The sequence below is a fragment of the Monodelphis domestica genome, chromosome 8, assembly GCF_027887165.1.
Source record: "Monodelphis domestica isolate mMonDom1 chromosome 8, mMonDom1.pri, whole genome shotgun sequence".
Classification (NCBI taxonomy): domain Eukaryota; kingdom Metazoa; phylum Chordata; class Mammalia; order Didelphimorphia; family Didelphidae; genus Monodelphis; species Monodelphis domestica.
Genome location: NC_077234.1, coordinates 163,115,845 through 163,140,994, shown reverse-complemented (window position 1 = coordinate 163,140,994; position 25,150 = coordinate 163,115,845). Strand labels below are relative to the sequence as shown.

At 37.3% G+C, this 25,150-nt stretch overlaps 1 protein-coding gene across 1 annotated transcript in view; it reads right to left on the bottom strand.

Moving 5' to 3' along the window:
- Nucleotides 1–20,464, bottom strand: part of IPO5 (importin 5) — a 69,642-nt gene extending 49,178 nt beyond the window's left edge. The window contains exons 1-5 of the mRNA XM_001377082.5: nt 20,373–20,464; nt 19,817–19,896; nt 14,791–14,931; nt 10,244–10,346; nt 1,886–1,966 (exon numbers count right to left, since the gene is read on the bottom strand). Coding sequence (XP_001377119.1) covers nt 1,886–1,966; nt 10,244–10,342 — 180 coding nt within the window. The 5' untranslated portion in view covers nt 10,343–10,346; nt 14,791–14,931; nt 19,817–19,896; nt 20,373–20,464. The remainder of the gene's footprint in view (nt 1–1,885; nt 1,967–10,243; nt 10,347–14,790; nt 14,932–19,816; nt 19,897–20,372) is intronic.
- Between the last annotated feature and the right edge of the window lie 4,686 nt (nt 20,465–25,150).

The following is a 25,150-nucleotide window of genomic DNA, read 5'->3' as shown; positions in this document are numbered from 1 at the left end:
ATCAGTAAATCAAATGTTCAATGCACAAAGAGCTAGCCACTTAAGTACTTACATAGTAAATATGAAGGTCAGAGATAACAATAGGCAAAAGAAATTCTATAAGGTCATTTGTTAATTGCAGACAACCTGAATCTGGTCTGCATTAATTAAGAGAAGATTCTAAACAAGTTAACCCATAACTTTTTTGGGTAAAGATCAGAAGACAAAACTTAAGGTAAGATATCTATATCTATACCTAGTCACTTATCTCTCCACTTAGCCACCTCATCCAACCTTCTGAGTAGAGAATATAGCAAAGCATAAAAAATATTTTATAATCAGTTCTAAAATGATTTAACTACAGAGAATCAATCTTCAGACTGTGATCTAGTAAAAGTGTAACTATGATATATGTATTGAGATAGAACCCACAGGATACACATATACCAACAACCCATTTTTACAGTCCCAATTGGGGAAAGGAGAGGAGAGGAGAGAGGCAAAGGAAACTAATAAAGGATTTCATCAGTGCAGGAAGCTCTAGTGAGGAATTCTAATGCAGATCAGCAGCTACCTTGCCACATGTGTGGCTTGCCAAGGGCCACAGAATTGGTAAAATTCAGAGTTTTCCAGATTCCCAGGCCAGCTCTCTATTACTTTAATGCTCCCTCACTTGTAGTTCATATAATGAAACTTATTACATCTGTCTCATACAAGAAATGTTAGCTTTTTAATGTGCCTATGAGTACATTTTGGAGCATTAAAAAACTAAGACAAATTTAAAAACAACCATTTATACGTTACCCCTTCCCCCCGCCATTTTTCTTTCTGTCCTTTCTGGTGGTAAAGAAAAATTTAGCATTCTTTATCCATCATTTAAACTTATGTTTGTTTGTTTTTAAACCCATACCCAATACTGTGTATTGGTTCCAAGGTAGAAGAGTGGTAAGGGCTAGGCAATGGGAGTTAAGTGATTTGCCCAGGGTCACACAGCTGGGATGTGTTTGAGGCCAGATTTGAACCTAGAACCTCCCATCTCTAGACCTGGTTCTCAATCCACTGAGCTACCCAGATGCCCCCTAACTTATTAAATTTTAAGTAAAAGCATCAACATCTTAGTATACTTTCAAAATCCTGGGCAAGTCACTTTTTGATACAATTTTTCTACTAGGTAACACTGATTTTCTTCCATTTTTTTCATTACCTCTAAACTGAAGATTTAATTTTTAATAACTTTCCCATAAAGACTCAAACACAATTTATATGAAAGCATTTTTCTTCAACATTCAAACATTGAAAAAGAAAAAAAAATCGGGAACCCATGACATCTCAGTAGCAAGATCAAGGGAGGTGGGTGCACAATTTCATGTTCTTGGACTCCAAGGTCCCCGTTTTTATATCCAAAAGCAGCCTGACAGCAGTATTTTTTTCTCTTTTACTTGTGACTGTTCAAAAAATGGAAATAATTTTGGTAAGCATCACTATCAATGTTTGTTTTGAAACTAGCAAGAAGACTTACCTTTTGACAGCTTACCAAACATGGACATAGGTCTTATTCAATTACTCAGCAGTGTGTGATCTCAGTAGATTTTGAAAGAATATGGGTTTTAATTCCTGAATGCTACTTACCTGAGTCAACAGATTCATCACTCTGGATTTCAGTTTCTTCATGTGTAAATTGAGGGCTGAACCAGATTTCTAAGGCTTGTCTCAGTTCTATAAACTTTCTGCATTTGAGTTTTAACATTATTTAAGGAGGGGTGTTAAACTTCATTTATTCCTCTAGGGGATGGTATATCCAATATTAATTTCTGTTTATAGGCTCTTACTTTTTCTCCCTTGTTTTCTACTAACAATAATCCAACTTTATTTTAGAGTATGAAGTTATTTTCATATGCTATAATACCTCCTCAGCAGCAGTTGTATTTCTGATGGCTTGCAAGAGGAATGTGATCTTAGATTGTCCAGGGATATTCTCATAGGTTTCCTAAGAAAAAGGGGGGGAAAAGTTAAAATTTAATATATACATATATAAGTATGTGTAGATATAAATTAACAATCTCTACTAAACCATCCTACTTTTCACCAAAGTTTGTGACCTCAACTTATTACCTCCTGCCCCATCTCTATTCAATCAGTTGCAAAGTCTTGTTGACTCTACACATCTTTCCATTCAAACCTTTTACCCACATAGCCAAAACATTTTGTTCAAGAGTTCTTTATCTATATCGCCTTGGCTATTTTAATAGATTCCTAATTAATCTTGCATTCCTATCAATCCTCCACAGAACTCCCAATGATATTCCTAGAGTACAGATTTGACCACATAACTCTCCTACTCAAGAAGGTCCAAGTAAGTGGGCTCCCTTCTTGACTCTAGGATAAAAACAAAACAAAAAAACCCCAAATGAGCTCTTCTATTCAGCATTCATAAAAACGTTCACAATCTCATTCTAACTTAGCTTTCCAGGCTTACCACATGTCATTTCCTTTCACACACTAAGTTTCTAGCCAGACTGGTCTACTTGTTCTCTACACATTTTAACTCCTGTATCTTTAACTGTGTACAAGCTGTCCCACAGATTTGAGACATTTTATACCCCCACCCCAAATTGTAAGCATTCTCCTCTATATTACTTTTTAGATCTATTTTGTACTTAATTTTGAATCTATCTTTGTACATACTGTCATTTCCTTCCCAAAAGAATGCACCTTTCTTGAGGACAAGGACTGTTTATTTTTCTTTATGTACTAATAATACTTTATCTACATCTACTATGTGCCAGAATTGTGCTAAATGCTTTAAAAATATATATCATATGTAGTCACTTTCACCACTTTAGTTGAGAAAACTTAGACAAAGAGAGGTCACAGCAAGTTAAGTTCTTGAGGCTAGATTCTCTAGGACTGACAACAATCCCTATTTTAACATGGCTAGCGTACATTTAGAAATTATCTAATGCTTGAATGATTACATAAAGAATATCAGAAACTCATGCCTAGAAAAAGGAGGCTAGTAATTTGGGTAGAATTGGGATTTACTTATGCATAATCCTTCATGTCCCAGAGTCTCTACATTTAGAGGTTCCCAGTACCTCCCCTAGTTTTTATAGGATGACAAGGGCAAGGTTCTCACAGAATGAGGAGATATGGAATGAAATCTTTAGAAGGGCCTGATGATTAAAAAATACATAGAAAAAAAAAGAAAAATATATAGAGGTAGATATATTTTATTGCTTGGGGCCTAGACAGAAGGCTGCACCATAAATGGGGATGATCCAGTAGATCACAGTAGGAAGGGTTCAAAGAAGGTCACCGTGTCCAATGCTGCACCCCACTTCCACCTTTTTCATTATATGACTGACATACATTCATACTTGGGACACAATGGCCAAGAGTCTATATCAGGGGTGTTGATGGTTCAACTTTATCCCTGCCACATATCCAACCACCTGTTTTTCCACATCCTTACCCCTTTCCGCCCACCCTTCTCTTGTATCAATTTCTTATTCATTAATTTTACAGTTATTCTTCTTTAATCCTGGATGTCACTATTTCTAGTTCCTCTCCTATTTCTCCCTTCTCCTGGATTAAAAAACAGGCAGAGGAATGAAAAACATATAGAAATTGTAACAATGTTTCAAGGATGAGTCCTCTGGAGCCTCATAAGGAAACAGTGACTTAGGTTGTTTCTAACCCTTCAAAAGTATTAGGATAGTTTTTTAAAAGTTGAGAATTCTCACGTAATAGTTATATTATGGTGTCTATTCAATGAGAAAATTAAGAAATCAGTTGATTCTTAATTGTTTTATATTTTATCAGCCACAACAGCACCCATATAATTTAGTCCACAATTTGGCTTATAAATTTAGAATTGGATGGTGCCTTAGAAATCATACAGTCCAGCGCTTAGGAGACTGTGATCAAGATTACAGAGTATTAGAGCCAGGGTTTTATCAGAATAATACCTGGAACCAGTATGGTAGTAAAAGCTAGGTCTTCTCTTGCTTTCATAGAAATAGATAAATATTAAAATGATATATTTCAGCATACATGTGGATTCTAGGATTGTGCAATAATTCCATTCCCCACAGGATGGGACTCAGTTCATCAACCCTCTTCTTTAAGTATTAAGCTGTAACTTCATGCCATTCTCTTTCCAAGAGCAAGGATATCACTAGAACAGTCATTTTTCTCTGCATTCTCTAGTCTAAAGATAACTCTGAATTGGTTTAAATTGCTTAACGCCACTATAGAGCTACATCTGACCAAGAATTAGAGATCAGGATAGTAATACCTAAGACACTATCATTTCATGAGCTACATTTTCCTTATCTTTATCAGAACCAGAATGACTCCATATCTTTCCCATATAGTCATATTCTACCCAAAGAGAGTTAAGCCTGGAAATCAGATGTATAAGAAATTCTCTTATTGCAGGCACACTGCCACTTGTTGGAAGAAAGGGAGAAGGGGAGGGAGAGCTAAAACGTTTCTTTTTAGATATGGCAGATTCACAAATTCAAAGTGATACTGATGATTGCAGAACTTTATAGAAGCTGGTGAAAATACTTTACAAATCTCAAAATCAGAAAATCAGGTCTGGATCATTTTAAATTTAAAGTAAAAATAAAACTGGCTGTTCAATGCATTTAGATGAAATGGTTTACCTATTTGAAATGTTATTATGTTTTGCTCTGTCTGAATGACCCTGAAAACTTGTAGCAAACTTGTAATATGACACAGATTCCTTAGAATCTTCAGATTCTTTAGGAACTTTTACTCAATATTAGTGAAAATGAAATAAAATATAAAACAGATTATACAAATTATCATTGAAGGTAGGTTGGTATGAGAGGCCATTGAATGAAATTAAAAGTATACCAATTGAACTTAAGAGTCAGAACACTTGAATTTAAATTCAAGTATAGTATAGTATAGTATAGTATAGTATAGTATAGTATAGTATAGTATAGTATAGTATAGTATAGTATAGTATAGTGTTTGTACACACACACACACACACACACACACACACACACACACACACACACACACACACACACATTATAGGATACAAATTCTACTTACCAATCTTGGGACTTTGGGCAAGTCATTTAAACATCTAAGCCTTAGTTTCCTTATCTATAAAATTTGGTATGATACCCATGTTTAGGTAGTAAAGAACTGGGGGGGAAGGGCACCAGCGAAGTGGATTGAGTTAGGCCTAGAGAAAGAGTCCTGGGTTTAAATTTGACCTCAGACACTTAGCTATATGACTCTGGGCAAGTCACTTAACCTCCATTGCCTAGTCCTTACCACTCTTCTGCCTTGTGGATTCTATGACAGGTTAAGGTTTAAAAAAGAAAACAACTGTCAATTTTAAGTCACTATTATTAGCTAGGCATATTGGTGTTTCTTTAAATGACATTAGATGAAAAGCTATAAATCCTCACTCCAGAATGTTTTAGAGAATCATTGCACCATTTATCTTTAAGCAAAGAGAACAACAAAAAAAGTTTAGTAGGTTTAATTCTAAAATAACTATCATTTCCCTCAAATATTAAGCTCTTCTAGAACCAAGCCTTTGCCAATTATTCTATGCTTATTCAAAGATAACTACAGAAAGATCCTTCATAACATTCAAGAGGATTCATGTCATTTCAATCATTAATTTCTCTAGCACATTGTAAACCAAGTCATGAAGTCTAATTATGAAGATTAGGGTAAAATTCTAATCAGTAAAGATTTTTTTTTCCCCTTATCTGACCACTGTACTAGCAAGGGCATCAGGAACCATACCATTCTTTTAAATAGAAGGTTTATCAGTCTCTAAGCTCCACAGGAGATACTTGCATAGCATGTTATACCTGTGTTCATCCTTGTAATGGCCTTAAAAATGAAGATCAAAATACCAAATTATATTCTTTTCCAGATTTGCAGTCAATGGAAAATAGACTATGGTTCCCACTAAAAACTAGAATTCTTTTAATTTTTGGTTTATATATTTTCCACTGTGACTGCCCTTGTCAAATCAGGTCTATGGAACTTTTTTTCTGAGAAAAGAATAGTTTGGAAATGAAAACTAATTCTGACTACAGATAATTTCGTATAAGCATACCAGGCTTAGATAAAAGACAGTTATATTCTAGGCTCCCATAAAGATGAGCTTAATCTAAATTTAGATACTATAGAATCAAGAAAGTTATCATTCTGGGGAAAAAAAGAGCACTTGTCTCCAATAAATACCTATATCCTGCAGGATTTTGTTTTCTGACGCTTCAAATTTCCAGATGAACAAAATTTCTGAATACAAGTAAAAATGTTCAAGCCATGATTGGATCAGTGATTTCACCAGAATAGAGCACTCCGAGGTGAATAAACTCCCTCTACCATTTCAGGTAGCATTTACTCTGCAAACCTTTTCTTAGAGAATTTCTGGGGCATGAGAGGTTAAGTGACTCGCCCAGGGCCACACAGCTGGTATGTGTTATGAGGTGGTACTTGAACCCAGGTCTTCCTGGCTTCTAGTTCAGTTCTCCATCCATTACATCACAGAAAAAGGTAAAATCTGTCTGTTCACTACTTTCATCCTTATGTTAAGGTTCTTACAATACAATGTGCTCTTTATGAAGCATACCATTCTATAAATTCTCTATTAATAGGCTATAATAATACCAATAGAATCCAAATGATCTCATGGCTTCAATTTATTCCAAGAGCTTGTGGAAAAGAGGTCTGGATTTGGAGTCACAAGAGCTGGGTTCAATTCTCTGGATCTGTGTCACTTTGGGTGAGCCACACTTCATTTCTCTGGGTCTCAGTTTCCTCATCTTTAAAATTAGGTTGGCTGATGACCTCAAAGGTCATTTTCCAGCTCTAGATCTGTGAACCAGAATAATCCTGTGAACAGTAATACTTCAACCAAGTTTCTAGATGGTCTGCTAAGACTAACTCTGTACTTCAAAATTTCTAGGACCTGTGGCTTCTTCCCTGGGTATAACTATTCCATACATGAAGATTGGGACTTCTCAAACAACTCAGCAGATGGTCCTTTTTGTTTGCCCTGCAGCCAAATCTGCAGTCTTTCTGAACTTAGCCCTGCTAGTCTTCGGACAACAGACATAACGTAAGCCTATTATTGGAATCCTTTCAACCCCAGCAGGACCTTCTAGAGCTTGCATTCCTCTGGCATAGACTTCTGGGATTACGGGTCATTTATCTTAACACATTGTAAAGAAGCAAAGAAGTACTTCCACATAAAATGCAACATCATTATAAATGTTTGAGGCTATCTTTCAATAAAACCTGCAACAGCAGGAAGATTAGAAGCACTAGTCTAAGTCCTGTATCAGGCATTTATCAGTTCATAAGTGCTGGCAAACAAAGCCCACCGGTATTTTTGTCACATCTGATTCTGTCTCTGTTAAAGCCAAAAAGAGTAGATTATACTTTTTTACCTGTCTTTTATTTGTATAAGATGTTAAACCCAAGTATCTGTCCTTAAATAAGACTATTACTTCTAAATACATTTCAAGGGGGCTCATCCCTCTTCCTTTCATCCAACTTCGTTAATATTAATGACTCCCCCACCCCCAACAAAGAGAAACAAACTTTCTGGAGAAAGTGAGTGAGTATACTAAATCCACTCAGGATAAAAACTTTAGACTAAGAATTCTAGTCATGAGTTTACCTAGATCAATTTCCTCAACTGACCCTGACTTAATTTCATTTATCCATTCTCTTCCTTAATTGCAATTAATTATAATTTTTCTGTTTCAAATCACTGGAAATATTCTATTCCTTCCACCCCCAAAACATCTGAAGATTCATCTTGGAAACAAAGTGAAAAACAACAACAACAACAAAAAAAACCAACAACCCTTTATTTTTTCCTCATTCTGAAGCTAAATTTTGCTTATTTTTAAGAAAACTCACCCATCTTAGGTTTTAAGATACTCTCTTTTAAAAATACAAACATGTCAACAAAGTATTTTATTTAGATAATTTACTACATGAGTATTTCTAGAACACCAATTCTTCAAGTTAGCTCAAAGAAAATGAAAATGTTTTACATTTTTCACTATCAATCTATAGTGACCAATTATCATTTCTTTGATTAAGATGAATAGATTATGTCTACAAGATTAATTAATGTAACATTAGTACTTAGTCCTTTCCTAATATCAATACCTAAGATGCTGACAACTTATTAAATATTAGTTTGTCACCAATTAAGTCACAAAAAATGTGATTTATGTGACTTAAGAGTTGGCTTCTTATGTAATTGGAATCATCTTGGTCATTCTGCCAGTTAAGAAAAATTAAAGTCACACAGATAAATGATGAGGTATAATCAACAGTTAGTTACATGAGAAAATTATCATTGCCTGAGTCTTCATTATGAAACTAATGAGAACACTGCCCCCCACCCCCATTGTTTCTTATGAAAGAATGTGCTGAACTCACCAACAAAGTGATGCAAGTGATAAAAGACCCCAGACAGCCACCAATAGGAATTCATGCTGGACAGACCCTGGTATTTTAGTTCAATAGGAGAGAGATTCCCCACTAAGCTTGACAACAGAGATTTAAGCAACTGGAGGAAGGAGAATTAACCTAGCTTACTAATTATAATACCGTTCTTTGCTTTGCAATAGATGAAAAGAGTTCTATCTAGAATTAGCAGAGACAAAATTGTTTTGTGTTGGAAAATCAGCTACCAAAAAGGATCAGGAGAACAGTACTAAGTTTTTAAAAATATATTCCCCCAAGACCAAATTTCCAGCACAGAAATGACTTTATAAAAAACCCAGAGCCATAGTTAGAATTTCTATTCAAAGCTATTATCAAAATCACTGCAATTGTGAAGAAAACCAACAAATCATTCAAGGGAAGGGGGGAAACTTTCCTAGATATAGGTGTATAGAAAACAATTCTTTGGCCATGGTAACCCAGAAGTAAAACAATTCTTTGCTGTATGATATCTGGCACATAGTACAATAATACAATTCAGAAAAGGTTTCCTTCATTCCCAACTTCAAAAAGTTTGGGCAAGTTCATTCATAGGTAATCAAGATAAAAATTTAGTTCAAATTATGTATTGCTGAAGATCAGTTCTTTCAAACCCTTTAGGTAACTAACCTGATGAAGCTGTTGATCAAACAGGCAACAAGTACTCAAATACTAAACTATACTTTCTCTGTCTTTTAAAACTTATAATTACGTGCTATAGATCTTAGAAAACAGCAAAATCCCCTAACTTCCCTCATGTGTCACAAAAATGAGAGCACATGGCTCCCTGGAGGTCTGAGAAAATTTGAGAGAAAAGAGAGGTGATATATATATATATATAAAGCTGGGCAGCTAGCTGTGGACCATTCTTTAGAAAGGGCAGTCTTTTAAGGAAAAGAATAGCAGAGACAAACATTTTTCTTTTTCTCCTCCTTTGCTTACAGAATGGAGAGGATTAGGAAAATCAGGGTATACGAGTCAGAAGGGAAGAGTGACAACAGCAGGGAAAGAAAGCCAAAGAGGGATGGATAAGGTGCGGAATGATAAGAGGACAGTAAGTACCAGGTGGAAAAGAATGAGAGGAAGAGGAGAAATGGGACAGGCGGCAGCACGGGATTTGGTGGAATGGTAGGGGGAGGGGGGCAGAGGTGGAGACGTAAGCCTGGATGGGGGAGGGGAAATCCCATTAGGAGAAAGCGGGAAAAGGGGTCTAGGGGGGCATGAGAAAGGTCAAACTGTGCGGGGGGGAGGGGACGGGGAAGATCTTAAGCGGGTCGGGGTCCAACCTCCCCACCCCCACCTTCAATAGCAGGATTGGGGCTCTCCTTGACCCCATAGACAGTGTGCATGCATAACAGCACCCGGGTACCACGGTGGGGGGCGGGGAAGGGGTAACTGCCAAGGCGGGACGGGACCCGACAAGGCAGGGCGGGGGGAGGGGGAGCCGAGGCCGCCCCATCCTGGGCTGGAAGAGGCAGCGAGGCCGGGATGGAAAGTCCTCGGTGGCGGCGGCGGCCGCGTCGGCTCCAGCTCCCACGTGGGCTGGGCCGACCCGGCGCCTCTGTTCCGCCTGCCCGGGCTCGGGCTGGGCCAGGGAAAAGGACGGTGGCAGTGAGAAGAGCGTGCGGTGGAGGGAAAGATCGGACTGGGGTGGGGGGGGGCCCGGTGCTAGGGTGAGGGACGGCAGCCCGCGGGGACGGTGAGCCCGGAAGATCAGAGGAGGGGGGAGGGGGAGGAGAGACTCAGTTACCTCCGCCTGTTTCCGCACCACATTGTCCGGGCTGAGCAGGTTCCCCAGGAGCAGGTAAAACTGTTGCTGCTCGGCCGCCGCCGCCGCTGCCGCCGCCATTGCGCTGAGCGTGAGAGAGAGGGAGAGAGAGGAGGGGGAGAGAGACACGGAGCCGTGAGGCGGGAGCGCTCGCGGGCGGGGAGGGGGAGGGGACTCGAGCTGCCGGCACCAGCAGCAGCACCAGCAGCAGCAGAACTAGTAGCAGCAGCAGCAGCAGCACCAGCAGCAGCAGCCGCGGCGGCGCTGGGGCGCGGGAGAGGCGGGGCAAAGGGGAAAGAGAGGAGGGGCGTGGCCCTGTGACCTTTCACCCTCCTGTCCCTCCCACCCCGCGGACACCGCCGCCAGCCTCTCATTGGTCCCAGCGGCTTGAGACCGAGGCGGCCTTCTCCGCCGTGCCCGCTCCGATTGGCCGCGCACTCCACCGTCCTGCTACAGCGTCATTGACCGCACGGGCGGGGCCGAGTCTGGGTTAGAGCTGGAGGGGTTGGGGGTGGGGTAGGAGAGCTTCGCGGTCAGGCTATTCCCTGGGTCGAGTGTCTTGACTGCTGGGCGGGGGAGGGGAATGGGGTCAGTCCTTGGTGACGGGCTGTGATACCATGGGAGGAGATGGAAGATAGAAAGCGAGCCTCGGTACCGAGAGCAGTCCGCTTATTCCTACCTCACTCCTCCCCCGCTTCCTCCGACCTGGGACTCCCAGGCCTGAAGACCACAGCGGGGTGGGACGTTATCCTAGTCGCGCCCCCTCCTCTGAGCCACGCCCCTGGTTCCCCCCCTTTGCAGGAGGTGCCCCCAGAGGCTTGCGTGACTCAGGCTCTTCAGACCGGGGAATGAGTCACGAGCTCCCGCCTGTCCTAGTCTGACTTGGCCCCGCGGCCCCCCTCCTCCCTGAACTTCCTCTTCTCTCTCCCGCCAAATGTGAGCACGTTGCACGCTAGTCCCTCCCCATAACCCGCCCGGGGATCCGCTCTAGTCCCTCTGAGCTTTTTCCAGCCCTCGCTGGTTTGTCTACTTCCAGGGATACACCGGTATTTCCCCTGCAGCCCTCAAAGCTGGGGTGCACTCGGTGTCAGCCACTGAGGTCTCCAAAATGCTTGGGAACTGCCTCTCTACTTCGAGGAAGGGTGGGACAGGAATTAATTAATATGCACAGGACCGCCAATTCGGTGTCGGGTAGGCGCAGTTATATGCTAATTTCTGGGACTCCACCCTGAAGAGGGCTGGAAAAGGAGTATCTCCTTTTGAAGATATGTAGAGAAACTGAGGTGGAAAGAAGTGGACTGACAATTACGTGGGGCCCAGTCCCGGAGAGCTCTGTTTTCCATGTAATGTATTGATTGATACCAGAAAATGTTTTCTTCTGCTCCTGAGAAAAGTTAGGGCAGCTGCTGTAAAACGAAATCCCATCAAAGAGTAATGTAGAACTTTGAAAAATTCAGCGTACATTTATTGAGTGCCAGTCTTATGTGCGGAACTGAGTGTGTGACCTGAAGAAGGACACTGCTCTCGAGGAACTGGAACAATTCAGTGGTCATTCAAATGGGGGAGGAGGGGTAAATGTCTAGAAATTCCAAATGAAAGAGAATTCCTTTTAGAGGCTGATTCAAAGAACCCGGGACAGCTAATGGCCCCTGACTTATTTTAATAGATGGGAAATTACAAGAAAAGATGAATCCTGGTTAATGTTTTCAAATCGGAGGGTTCACTTTCTTTTTATTCATCATACTTTAATGATTTTTCTTTTGGGATGGACTTAGGAGTTAGGCAGCTCTCTCTAACCTGTGATTTTACAATTGGGGTGGGGCAATGAGTATTTTAGTGATTTTCTTAATCACACTGCTTTTGCTTTTGATTAACGTGAACCCCAGATCTTCCTGATTCCAAGGATTGCCTTCTAGACTCACTAGGATGTTTCCTTTGTGTAATCATTTTAAATATATATGCAGAAATAATTTAAAGGAAATAATTCATTATTTTAACTGCTTTCCCCATCCTTTACCAATCGTGAAAGCATTACAGTTGAATTATGGAGAAAAACTCTTTTCGTGAGATTTAACTGCTCCGTGGCTCACTTGGTGGTTAAATAGCTTGGATTTTCCAGGGCATTCCCAATTCCAAAAAAAGTACATTTTAAAGCAAATTTTGAAAACAATGACAATTGTCAAAATATGCCAATTTTTACTTAAAAAATTATAGCTATTCTAGAAGGCCTTCCAGATACCCTATAGAATAGTCTCTCTTATTAATGTTTAAATTTTTCCCAAGTTGGATAACTTAAAATTAATCCTTTATTGATAGTTCATCAAACAATGGAATCCTTTCTATTAATTTTGGGTTTCTGTTACTTTTTGTTTGATTGTGAGAGTAGGGAGGGCAGAGTTAGTGCTCTATGAAGGATTTTGCACTCTGAAATTAACTTTTAAATGCTCTAAAACTTGAGAATTATGTAGTGAAATCTGGCCAGTAAGAAAGCTAATATTGAAATAAAAGAAACTGCTTAGAAAGCTTTCCCTGTTACATTGTGGCTCTGTGTTACTTTCTAATGCCAATGAGACATTTTCGTTTTTGAGATGGAAACTGATGGAGTATCAATGGTTAACTTGACTTGCATATGAAGTTCAAATATTTAATTATAACCATGAATATTGACTAATAAACTTGATAAACATTATGTTAAAGAATAAAGTGAGACAATTCCCTTTTCATAATTTGATACAATAATTTAGAGCTCAAAAACAGAATGAAGAGGGTTTCATTTATTAAAAGATGTTTTCATCAACTTTTTTTTTAAGATCAATTTTATATTAGGTGGTGTCACCTGCTGGTGAATTGTGAAAATCACAACTTAGCCTTATTTAACACTCTTTGGTGACTATCCTACCCAAAACAGCAGAAAGGAGCAAATTTCTTAGATTATAAGTATGAAAGAATGAAACCTTACAAGCATGGTAAATAAACAAAAACACAAAAAGTATGACCTTAACTATTGATAAGATTAGTGAGAGAGATGGTGAGTGACAATGGAGAAATAACAGGAAATCCAGAACTCTATCTCCCAATGGGTATAACATAATTGGACTAACCATTATGCTAATATTTATATAGCCATTACACAGTTATGTAGAAACACTCTTCATTGTATTTAAAATGCTATGGGGTTAGCTAATATTTTAATCAATCCTTTTCTCACCAAAATTCTCAGTTTATTGGAAATTTCCTCCTTAAGGGAATGCATTTCAGGTTTTATTATAAAGTTAATTAATATTATAAAGTTAAAGTTTATTATAAAGTTAATGGGAAAATCGGATTCATTTTTATAGAAATTTTTACTTATAATCAACTATGCAGTTAAATTTAATAAAATAAGGAGTAGTTGGATTCTTAAAACAAGTAACTTTATAAAATTCTGTTTTATATATAATGTCTATATAAGCATATGAATCTGTCACATACACAAAATGAATAGTTGATGGTATCCACTTGACCCACTTGCTAATATAGTAAACATCAGATAATTTCAATGTAAACAAATAGATGAAAATTCCTCCCCTCTATAATTTGGGATGTGGAGTTTGATTATGGAGATTGTTTATGGATTTGAACATTAGATAGTTCCTGACATTTGTTAGATATTAACCTCTTCTGGGATATATTAAGTATAATAATAATATGCACTTCAACATTTACCTTCCTTGAATTATCCCCTCCATCAATTATAAGTAGGAAAACAACATCTAGAAGACAATCAGTGCTCACTTACAACTGATATTAATCACTAAAGTCTTTGTTGACTGTATAAATAAAGAATCCTTCCCCCTTCTGGATAACAGTTCTGAAGCTCTCAAGCTTAACTGGGTAAGGGTAGTTTCAAAGATGTGAACTGTTCTTAAGGTTTGTTAAAAATAAATGGTAACCAATTTACTAATTACAACTTTTGCAACTTAAAAAAAAAAATCCAACCTGATATACAGCTCTGAAAGGGACAATCAGAGAGTATTCCAAGAAGGAGGAAATGTGTGTCCTAAGATTTACTCACTTAAAGGCAGAATTGTTTTAGTGAATTGATTCCTATTGCTCTTATGCAATGTAAGATTTAACATATGACTCATTGATATGATATATGACGTATTAAATTCATTGCTGTCTATAAGTGGCTCTTTATTTTAGAACCTTGTTCTATAGGTTTATAAAATAATACAGATTAATCCTCTAAATTTGATTCCAGTTCTGTACATGAGAGCATTTAAATGATTAGACCTCTATAATGTTTTTGTGAACTGTCATGATATGCCAAACTGGTGTAAATGATGAAAAATGTTAAATGAATAGAATATTTTTTTAGGCTGCAAGACCATCATGGGGCTATTTTTGTTAATGATTCTGGTAAAAGAGCATAGAGTGCTATATACATAAATATTTTCTTACTGAATGAAAGCCTAACATATTGACTTTTCCCAATGATATATATTTATATATATATATATATAGAGAGAGAGTTTGGAAGTCTTTACCTTATGGCTCTTTATCCTTGTGTTTCCAGTTTTGACTTGAATCTCAGGGGATTGGAGACATGGTACAGTATTTCCTGAGCTGAGTTCCTTGCTTAGGAATGCCCTTCTCCTCCTGGTTTGACATAGACAGATTTTTTTGACCTTTAGAAAACAAGACTATAGGTTTGATCATGTCAAATAAATTCTTATGGGTTAAATATAATGGTTGGTGGGGGTGGAGCAGGTTGAAGAATATGTTTTTATTATTGCATTCTGATATTGATTTAAAAAAATTTAAATGTAACAGATTCTGAACCTTTGGTTTGTGACTTCATCTTTTTAAAACAAATAAAAATTACCACGTTAAACAGGGTTTAGATTTGGAAGATTTTTTTCCTAGAGATATGGAAGAAAGCAGATCCAGTGTTGAATTACTGAATCTTTGTGCTCTCTTCCATATATTTAGGAGTATTTGGAATATACTGGTAATAGAATTATGACCTTTCTTTAGGCATTCCTGAGCCGAGATTATTTTTAAAGATTCAAAGATGACTCATTCATCATGTTTTTCCTCTTCATTAAGTCACAGATTATAACAGCAACTAGGTTACTGTTTAGATACAATGACACATAAAATTTCCCTCGCTTATGGAGGCATAAAGTATTATTGTGACATCAAGCCTTCCTACACTATTTCCTGTAGTTGGTATTACAAATATATTACAGGTCCATAGAAAGTAAAGGCTCCAAATAACTCATCCTCTTTAATTCCACCCACCCAGTGTCTCTTTCAGAGCTAGTGCATTAGTATGGGAATTAATGAAGCCCACAGAGTAGTAATCCAGTAGCATTAAGTGTAGTATTAAATAAAACTTTAGACCTACTCTCTTTCCATTTCTCTTTTGCATCTCTGACTCCAGAGATTTATTTTTAAAATTCAAAGACTGCACCATTGATGAAGTTGATGAATTTTTCTTTCCTTGACCATTTGGAAGAACATTGGTATGAAATAAGAAAAATCAGAAACAAAACAGAATTAAATAAAATTGTACTAAGAAAGATTTTGGTACTCTTAAATTTTGATTAATTTTTAAACCAAAGCAGTAAGATCTATTGATTAAGAAATAATATTAAATTAATAATATTTAATTATAATCAATTACCTATTCAACAACCCATACTTGATCTCAACATATAATCTCACAAGTCATTAGGCTATCATGGAATTAAAATAATCATTTGGAGGTCTTAATGAATTTGCAAAAAACATTCTCATCTAAGCTTATGAATATATGTTTGATTACTTACTTTTGTCTATATTTAATCTTTATTCTCCTGTTTCTAAGGATCATAGAGTTAGAATTAGAAGGGACCTGATAGGACATCTATTTCAACCTTCCCTTTATATGAGAAAACTAGCTTCCACACAACTTAAATGATTTATACAAAGTCTCATGAGAACAATGTTCCAGCAATTTTATTAAGTCACTTTTCTGACCTCACACCTTTTCTGATCTTTATTTGGCAACTCTATTGTATTCATATTATTGTATATTATAGTTATGTTTATGTCTTTAGAGGGTGCAAACTCTGGCAAGGCAGGATCTATGATTTAGTTAAATGTTCAATCTCCTACACAGCCTAAAAGATATTTATACACAACAGAATATTCAAATTATGAATATTACAACACTACCTATTTAGGGAAAAGTAATAATATACTTATTTTGAAGGTATTTTGATGGATGTTGGCTAATAAAATAAGAATTGCATCGTTCTTTGTAGTATTTTTTTAGATACATGAATTCTGATATAACGCATGTCTAAATCATGTCCTCTAAAATATATTACATTTAGGAAAAGCTTATAATAGGAATGTTGGTCCTGGTACTTTAAACTACCAATATAATGATCTAGAATTATGCCCAGAGTTATAAAACTCGGCATACCCTTAGGCCTAAAAATACCACTGTTGGGTCTATTTCCCTAGGATCAGGGATAAAGAAAAAGAACCTATACATTCTATACATTCTAAAATATTTATAACAGTCCACTTTCTGGAGGCAAAGATCTGAAAATTGAAGGGATGTCTATCAATTGAGGAATGGCTGAACAAGTTGTAGCACATAATTGTGATGGTATACTAAACCATAAGAAATGGTGAGCAGATTAATTTTAGAAAAACATAGAAAGATCTGCATGAAATTATGAAAAGCAAAATGAGTGGAAACAAGTGGAACCAGCTATAGAACTATAATGTACGAAGAATAACATGCAAAGACTATAAAACTAATGTTTAAAGAATAACTTGTGAACGTCTACCTCCAGAGAAAGAACTGATTGATAGAAACACAAAAGATATTTTATATATACATTTTTTGATCAGTGATGCCTTCTTTAGTGCAGAGAGGGAAGGGAAGGGAGGTACATGGAAATTTTGATGTATCCAACAAACATTTTTTAAGCTACCAATATTAAAAATATTTTGAAAAAACGAAATGAGATGTATGTTATTAATAAGGAATATTCTACAGATTCTATGTCTTCTAGACTTCAGTATGTAGCCAATATTTAGGACTTCAAGCTGTGTGATAGAGTGAAAATAGGAAGTTGCTCTAGAGTGAGAGGATCCTCAGTACAAATTCTGCTGATGTTTACAATGAATGCCACTTTGAAACAAGTCACTTAACTTCTCTGGTCCTCAGCTTCCTCATCAGTAAAATCAGACTTTGAAATCCCATTCATCTCTAGGTCTTATAGAAGCTCAATATATGTCCAATTAATTAATTGAATCAATAATGGATAGGAAGAGATTATGAATGATAACCATGTCTAATCTGAAGAAAGAAGGGACTACACTGTGCTTAAAATTAATAGGCATCATAGAATCATTAGATAGATTAAAAGCTGGTCTTAGAATCAGCTGGGTCCAAATTCTATTTCTGACACATAACAGGTGATTTTAGGGAACGCAAACTCAATGTCCCAGAAAACTCTCGTAACATTATTAAGTTTTAGAGAAAAAGGACTGATTTGATGGGTAGAGATTTATCAACAAGAGCTTCCTACAATGATGAACCTACAGATCTATTACCACCTCAACATCAAATGAAAATTTATTTTTATTATTAATCAGCTTCCTAAGGTGACACTGTCTCTAATACTCTTATGTAATATCTTTCAATCTTTGGCTAGAGAAATACGATCTTTATTTCAACAAATTGAAACACAACTCTTAAAAAAAAAAGAGAGAAATGTACAGGAATCTTGTTTTAAAGTTACTTTAGAGGCAGGCAACTAGATGGCACAGCAGATTAAGAGCCAGGCGTAGAGGAGGGTCCTAGATTCAAATTTGGCCTCAGATATTTCCCAGCTGTGTGAACCTGGGCAAGTCATTTACTACCCATTGCGTAGCTCTTACCACTCTTCTGCCTTGGAATCAATGCATACTATTGATTCTAAAAGATGGAAGGTAAGAATTAAAAAAAAAATTTTTTTTAAGTTACTTAGACTTCAGCTTATGACACTGACTTAATGGCAAGTAAAGCCACTTAATTTCTCTAGTCCTTGACATTAATTATACAATGCAGATGATTCTTATATTGGGCTTTATAAACAATTATAAAATAGTATGTGATAATTAATGGTGCCTATTTAGATATATTATCTATTTGATCTTCATACAATCATTCTCTGGGATAGATGTCATCTTCCCATTTTAGAGTTGAGGAAACTGAATCCCAGAGACATTAAGTGATTTGGCCCACGGTTATACAACTGTTCTGAGTCAGAATTCAAACCCAGGTCTTCCTTTTTCCAAGTTTAATGCTCAACTATCCATGCTACCTTCTATTTAAATCTAAGTTATTATTCATAGGCAGAAAAGAAGTAAACATTTATGAAGAGCCTACTATGTGCCAGGTACTGTGTCATGTGTTTTACAAATATGTCATTTGATTCTCACAACAATGTCAGCTAGGTACTATTATTATCCTCATTTTACAGTTAAGGAAACTGAGACAAAAAGAGGCTAAATGGCTTGCCCAATGTCACTCAACTAGTAAATGTTTTAGGGCTGAATTTGAATTTAGGTCTTCCTGACTCCAGGCTGAGTGTTATATCTACTTAGTCAAGTAGCTGCTCTGTGTGTGTGAGTGTATGTATGTATGTGTGTGTGTGTATGTGTGGTGTTGTATATACTATGTATGCACATATGCACATGTGTATTCTTAACATGGACTGATCTGATTCAACAATTATTAATTACCAGGTACTATGTGGAGAGAACTACAGTAGCTATTGGGAGCATTACAAGATGGAATAATACTTAGTTCCTACCCTAATGGAATAACATACTAGAAAACTTCAGTTTTACCACTGACTTTTTTTTTCTTGAGCAAGGCATTTGATCACTATGCCTCTGAGTATTCACCTATAAAATAAGAATATTTTCCTTCATCTATTTTATTACTTGGAAAATTATGAAGATACCTTTTATGTCCTCTGAAATGCTGTGAAGAAAGAATTGGAATTACAAATTCTTAGGAAGAACACAGAGGAATTCAAAGAGAATATTTTGGGGAAATTGAGGCATTTGACCAACTACCAAGCTGCTTTTAAAATACTTTTTCTTAGCTTTATTTAGAAGTCTGGTCAGAAAATTAAGATGACTTTAAGGATCTTCTGACTAGTAAGTAAAATGGTAAAATTATAGATGTTTAGATTTGGAAGGGACACATTCAACCCATTTCTGAAAAAGAGTTCTCTCTTCAGAATACCTGACAAATAAGTATGCAGTCTCTTTTTGATGATGACATCCAGCAAGAAAGGCACTAGTTTCCAAGGCATTGCATTCTACTTATGCGTAGCACTGTGTTATTAAGTTTTTTCCTTGAAAAGAATTCTAAACATGCGTTAGCAGCTTCCAACCTTTTATATTTTTGGGGAAGGCATAGAGATTTTTGCAATATACATGAGAAATACAGGAAATGAGTATTAATGAAGATGTTGGGGGAAGAATTAAACCAAAATCTCAACATTATCTTACCTGGGTGATTCAAGGATCCTGTTCACGGAAAACAGCTGTGTGCATACATTGGTCCTGGAAAGGTTTTTTACCTGAACCACCTATATGCAAAAACAGACAAAAACAAGCCACAAACATTTCTACTTCATTCAAGATTTCTGTACAGATCACATGATCTGAGAATCCATATCTTTTTTAAATTTCCCAGATGTTTTTTATCCAGATTCTGGTGTTTTTATACTTTCTCCAATGTATGCTAGATTACTAAACTCATTCACACAAGTTAATGCTAAAGAGAACTGAAGAATGCTAAGTCCTCATTTTTAAAGACTTTTTTTTTGTATTTAGCAAATTCTTAATCAGTTCCTTCTCTTCTGACATGCCTACCATATGATTCTTGGAAGGCAAAGTCTATAGATATGAGAATCTCTAAGGGGCTAAAAGAAGTTGCCTGGATTACTCAGAAAGAGAAAATTGTTGGATTTCCCTTCCTATTAACTCCTAACTTTTTCTTAGACAGAGAATAAAAACTTACATTGTATTTTGTCTGTAAGTTTTGAAGTTTGGACATACTTACAGTAGTCAAAGCTGTTTTCTTCACTGTGGTTGCTCCTGTAATGGTATGTCATTAATCCCACAGTTCCGACCCTCACTAGGTCAGGCAGGTCACCATGGATACGTTTGTCTGCACTTGTGACCCTTGACAGATAAAGCAGCAGCTGCTGGACCACACTTGTGGCACATTTCATCTTGTCTACCATACAAATTGAGTTGGCCAAATCACTAACTGCCCTCACATAGATATTGTGCCCTCCTAGTTATTCCAAAGGCACACAGTAGTAGAAGGAGGCCCTTAGTATCAGAATTTGCACCTCTGCAGTTTATGAGGGGCATTGAAACAGAGTGTAAGTTAGGTTTATAGCCTCCAAGCATAATCTAGTTCAATGTTATCTTTGATTCTGGGCCTTGCTTATTGCCCATTTGCAGTGTCTACTCCATCTATAAACTCAATCAGTGGATTATTTGTTAAAATGCATAATCTAAGACATATGTTTGTTTTTTTCCTGAATGGATCCAGTATTAGTAAGCCAAACTCTAATAGCTTGACTCTCACAAAAGATGAAGTATGTAGTGCTCCAGCTAGATGCAATAAGTACAATGTCATCTGCAAACAGCATCTGGTGAATCTTACTATCCCTAAGTGATCATTATTTCATTTAGACTGTAGGAAAATATGATGCTGGAGAATATCTTTGGTGGACATATGTCTCATTGATAAATTAATGATTTTATCATCAGTCAGTTTGCAAGTATTTATTAAATTCCTAGAGACACTATGCCTGTGTTGGTGAATCTATGGCAATTGTGCCAGAGGGGACTGCTTTCCTCCCCATCTCCATGTGCACATGAGGATATTTCTCACATCACCCACCCCTCTGCCCAGCAGCCCAACAGGAGTGCTTCCTCCCTCCCTTCTCTGGAGTAAGGTACTGGGAGGAGGCTCACATGCAGTGTAAGGGCTTCAGTTTGGGCACTCTGTCTTTAAAAGGTTTGCCATCATTGCACTATGCTATGTGGTAGGGTCACAAAAACACAAAACAGTCCATTTCCTCAAGGAGTTTGGGAAGAAAAATACACATATCCACTATATACAAAAGAAATACAAGCTAATTTTGAGGGGAAGGCATTAACACCTAGGACCTGGAAGAGGGGGTAGAATTATGCACAATGTAGAAGATAGTATTTGAGCTGAGCTTTAAAAGAAACTAGAAATTCTGAGAGACAGAAGAGAAATTCATGCTCAGCAAAGGGGACATCCACTGCAAGTGTGTGAGGAACTGGAAGAAGACTGTTTTTTTCTAAACTAATGAATAGACAAGAGAATGATATATAATAGTCAAAGATGGGAACCATTTTGAAAAGATCTTTATATGCCAGAGGAGTCTGAATTTGATCCTAGAGTTTCTAGGAATCAGAGGAATTTATTGAGGAAGGGAGTGACATTGGCAGATTTATGCTTTAGGAAAATCACTTTGGCAGTTGTGTAGAGGATAGATTGGAGAAGAGAAAGAGGAATGAAAGAGTCAAGTTATTAGGCTAAGTTTCAATAGTTGAGGTGAGAGGTAATAACAGCCTGAAAGAAGATGGTGGTGGGTTGAGGGAAGAGAAGAAGATGGATGGGAAAGATGCTGTGAAAGTAGAATTGATAACACTTGTTAATTGATTAGATATATGAGGATAAGACAGAGTGAGGAGTGGAGGATTACTTGATATATCTAAAAGGAGAGCAGTATCCTTGAAAGGAATAGGGATGTTTAGAAGAAATGGATTGGGGGCTAAGGGAATGTTATAGATTCTGTTTTACTCATGTTGAGTTTGGGTTCTTATAGAGTACCCAGTTTGAAATATCCACTAAGAAGTTGGTGATGAGGAACTGGAAGTCAGTATAGGTCTTAAGACTAAATATATAGTTGTGGGAGTCATCTTCATAGAGATGATATTTAAATCCATCAGAACTGATGTGGTCAAATCCTTCCCTGCAAAGTCTCCCCAATTCTTTTTTTTTTTAAACCCTTACTTTCCGTCTGGGAGTCAATACTGTGTATTGGCTCCAAAGCAGAAGAGTGGTAAGGGCTAGGCAATGGGGGTCAAGTGACTTGCCCAGGGTCACACAGCTGGGAAGTGGCTGAGGCCAGATTTGAACCTAAGACCTCCCGTCTCTAGGTCTAGCTCTCAATCCACTGAGCTACCCAGCTGCCCCCTAGTCTCCCCAATTCTTAAAAACAAAACAGAAATAAACCTTACTATCCTTTGAAACTATTTTCTGATATTTCTCTTTTCTTTCCACCATCAGACTCCTAGAAAAAGTGATATATTTGACTTTCCTTTATTTCTCTTTTTGTTCACTTTTCAATCCTGGTTTATGACTTCATGAGAACTGATAGTATTCTTTCCAAAAATACCTGTGATGTAATTGCTAAATCTGTTACTTTTATACACTTTCTTCTCCTTTACGTCTTCCCCACTCCCATTCAGTCAGTTGCCACATATTGTTCATTCTACCTCCATAACATTGCTCACATGTATCATTTTCTCTCATTGCCTCCATCTTTGTTCAAGCCCTCATCGCTTCCCATTTGGACTATGTAACAAGGGAATCACTTTAAAAGACTGATATATATTAATTTAAGGTCACCAAGGAATCAGCTATGTATTTCCTAAATGAAAAACTCAAGTCAGCCGTCAGCCTTTTTTGGAGTTTAATTACAATAGGAGTAAGAAAGGAATTAGAGATAGAGAGAGAGAAAAAGGGAGAGAAGGGAATAGGGCTTAAGTACCCCTTCTGTTTAGGCTGGGCCAAAAGGCCCAAGCCCTTAGATAGCTGGGGCAAAGAAAAGAGATCAGTCCCTATTACTCACGTGTCCAAAATGGAGAAACAGTCTCAGAGGCCCCCACCTTCAGCTTCCTTCAGAGTAAGCCTTCTCAGAGCCCACACGAACCACACCGACCAACTCTCCCCCTCCCCTGGAGTCTTCAGACCCCCTATCTTTAAGGAAACCATCCAAGTTCCTCCCCTCCGTTCTCCCATCTACCAATCACTGTTTATCAATTTCCCTGTGCCAATGGAGGCTCTAGCTTAACCCAGGACTGCCCAGAGGTTTCTGGCTTTTGCACATGTCTGTTGAAGGTCATATTTTCAAATGATTAAATCTTTACTCCTTTGCTACAGCCCTTTCTAAATCCTGTTAACCTGAGTAGGGTAGAGATTGGAATAATTAAATTTTGATCTAGGCTGCAGCCCTTACTCAATCCTATTAGGACTGAATAGGGTGGAGATTGATTCCAAGTATCTCCATTGTATCAATTCTAAAATCAATCAAGACTCAAAGAAATTCCTGTTCTATGCTTAAGCATAGGTCAAAGTCCTTTCCATTGTTCAGCAAAGGGTTTCTGTCCTAAAGTAATCTTAAGAAGGGAAGAGAAGGAACCTCCCATGCCAATGGGGTTCCCATTCCAATAGACTATCAGTAAGAAATTTTCCAAGTATGAAATATCCCAATGGTGAAATTTCCAACATTTATAAGTCTAAGGAAATTTGAGGTTTACAACTACTGCAATAATCTTTAAATGAGTATGCCTTTCTCCAGTCTTTCCTCTTTCCAATTCATCGTCCTCATAGCTAGCAACTTGCTATTAAAAAAAAAAAAACACAGGTTTGAGCATTCTTCCTCTGCTCAAGAAGTTCTAGTAGCCTACTTTTGCCTCTTGGATAAAAAATTCTGCTCAGCATTTAAAGACTTCACAGACTGGCTCCAACCTCTCTGAGCTTATTGTACTTTCACTCATTATGAATTCTATATTCTATTCAAATAGACCTATTTACAGTTCTTTATCCATGGAATTCTATCTCCCATACTAATACCCCTTGGGCAATCCTACAGGTTTGGGATACATTTGCTTCTCAACTTCCCCTCTGAGAATCCTGTTTTCTTCAAAGTTCTTAATGTGAATGCTACAGGAGATCTATCTTGATTCCTGTAGTAGTTAGTGACTTCCTCCCACTTTGGGATAATTACTTTGTATTTAATTTCTATTAATTCATTTGTGTACTTGTTTCCCTTCAGTATAAGATTAGCATCTTGAGGGCAAAGATTGTTTTTGTTTTTGTATTCTCAGTAGCTATCAAAGAAAAACAAATTAATACTGAACTTTGTGATTTAAGACCACATCTTCCAGAAACTATTTAATTGATCATAAATCTATCAACCCATTTCTATCTTGGGGGAGCTGTCCAAAGTGAATAGTCTTCTATGCCATCCAATAGAACTCTCTGTCCTAAGAAGGTTTTAGATAATATTTATAGGAAACTTGAGCATAGAAAAAAAAAAAAAGAATCTGGGATAGCATTTCAGAATTCCATTCTCTCCAGTATTACTCCTTTTAGTCCTGGAGTTAAACATATTCACGTTTCCCCTTTGAAAATGTTAATCAGGGATAACTAGGTGACTCAGATTGAGAACCAGGCCCAGAGATGGGAGATCCTTGGTTGAAATATGACCTCAGACACTTCCTAACTATGTGACTCTGGGCAAGTTACTTAACCCCCCTCTGCCTAGCCTTTATCACTCTTCTGCCTTGGAACCAGTACACAGTATATTGATTTGAAAACAAAACGTATGGGTTTTTAACAGAATGGAAATTTTCAGTGGAAAAGGATGGGTCCTAGAACTAATCACTTCAAGTGTGTTGGAGAGGCAATGACTAGACTAGAATCTAATCTTAAGGTACTACCCTCAATCCATGACTCTACTTAATAGTTGCTTGTTAAATTGTTCATTACTATCAATAATTCCA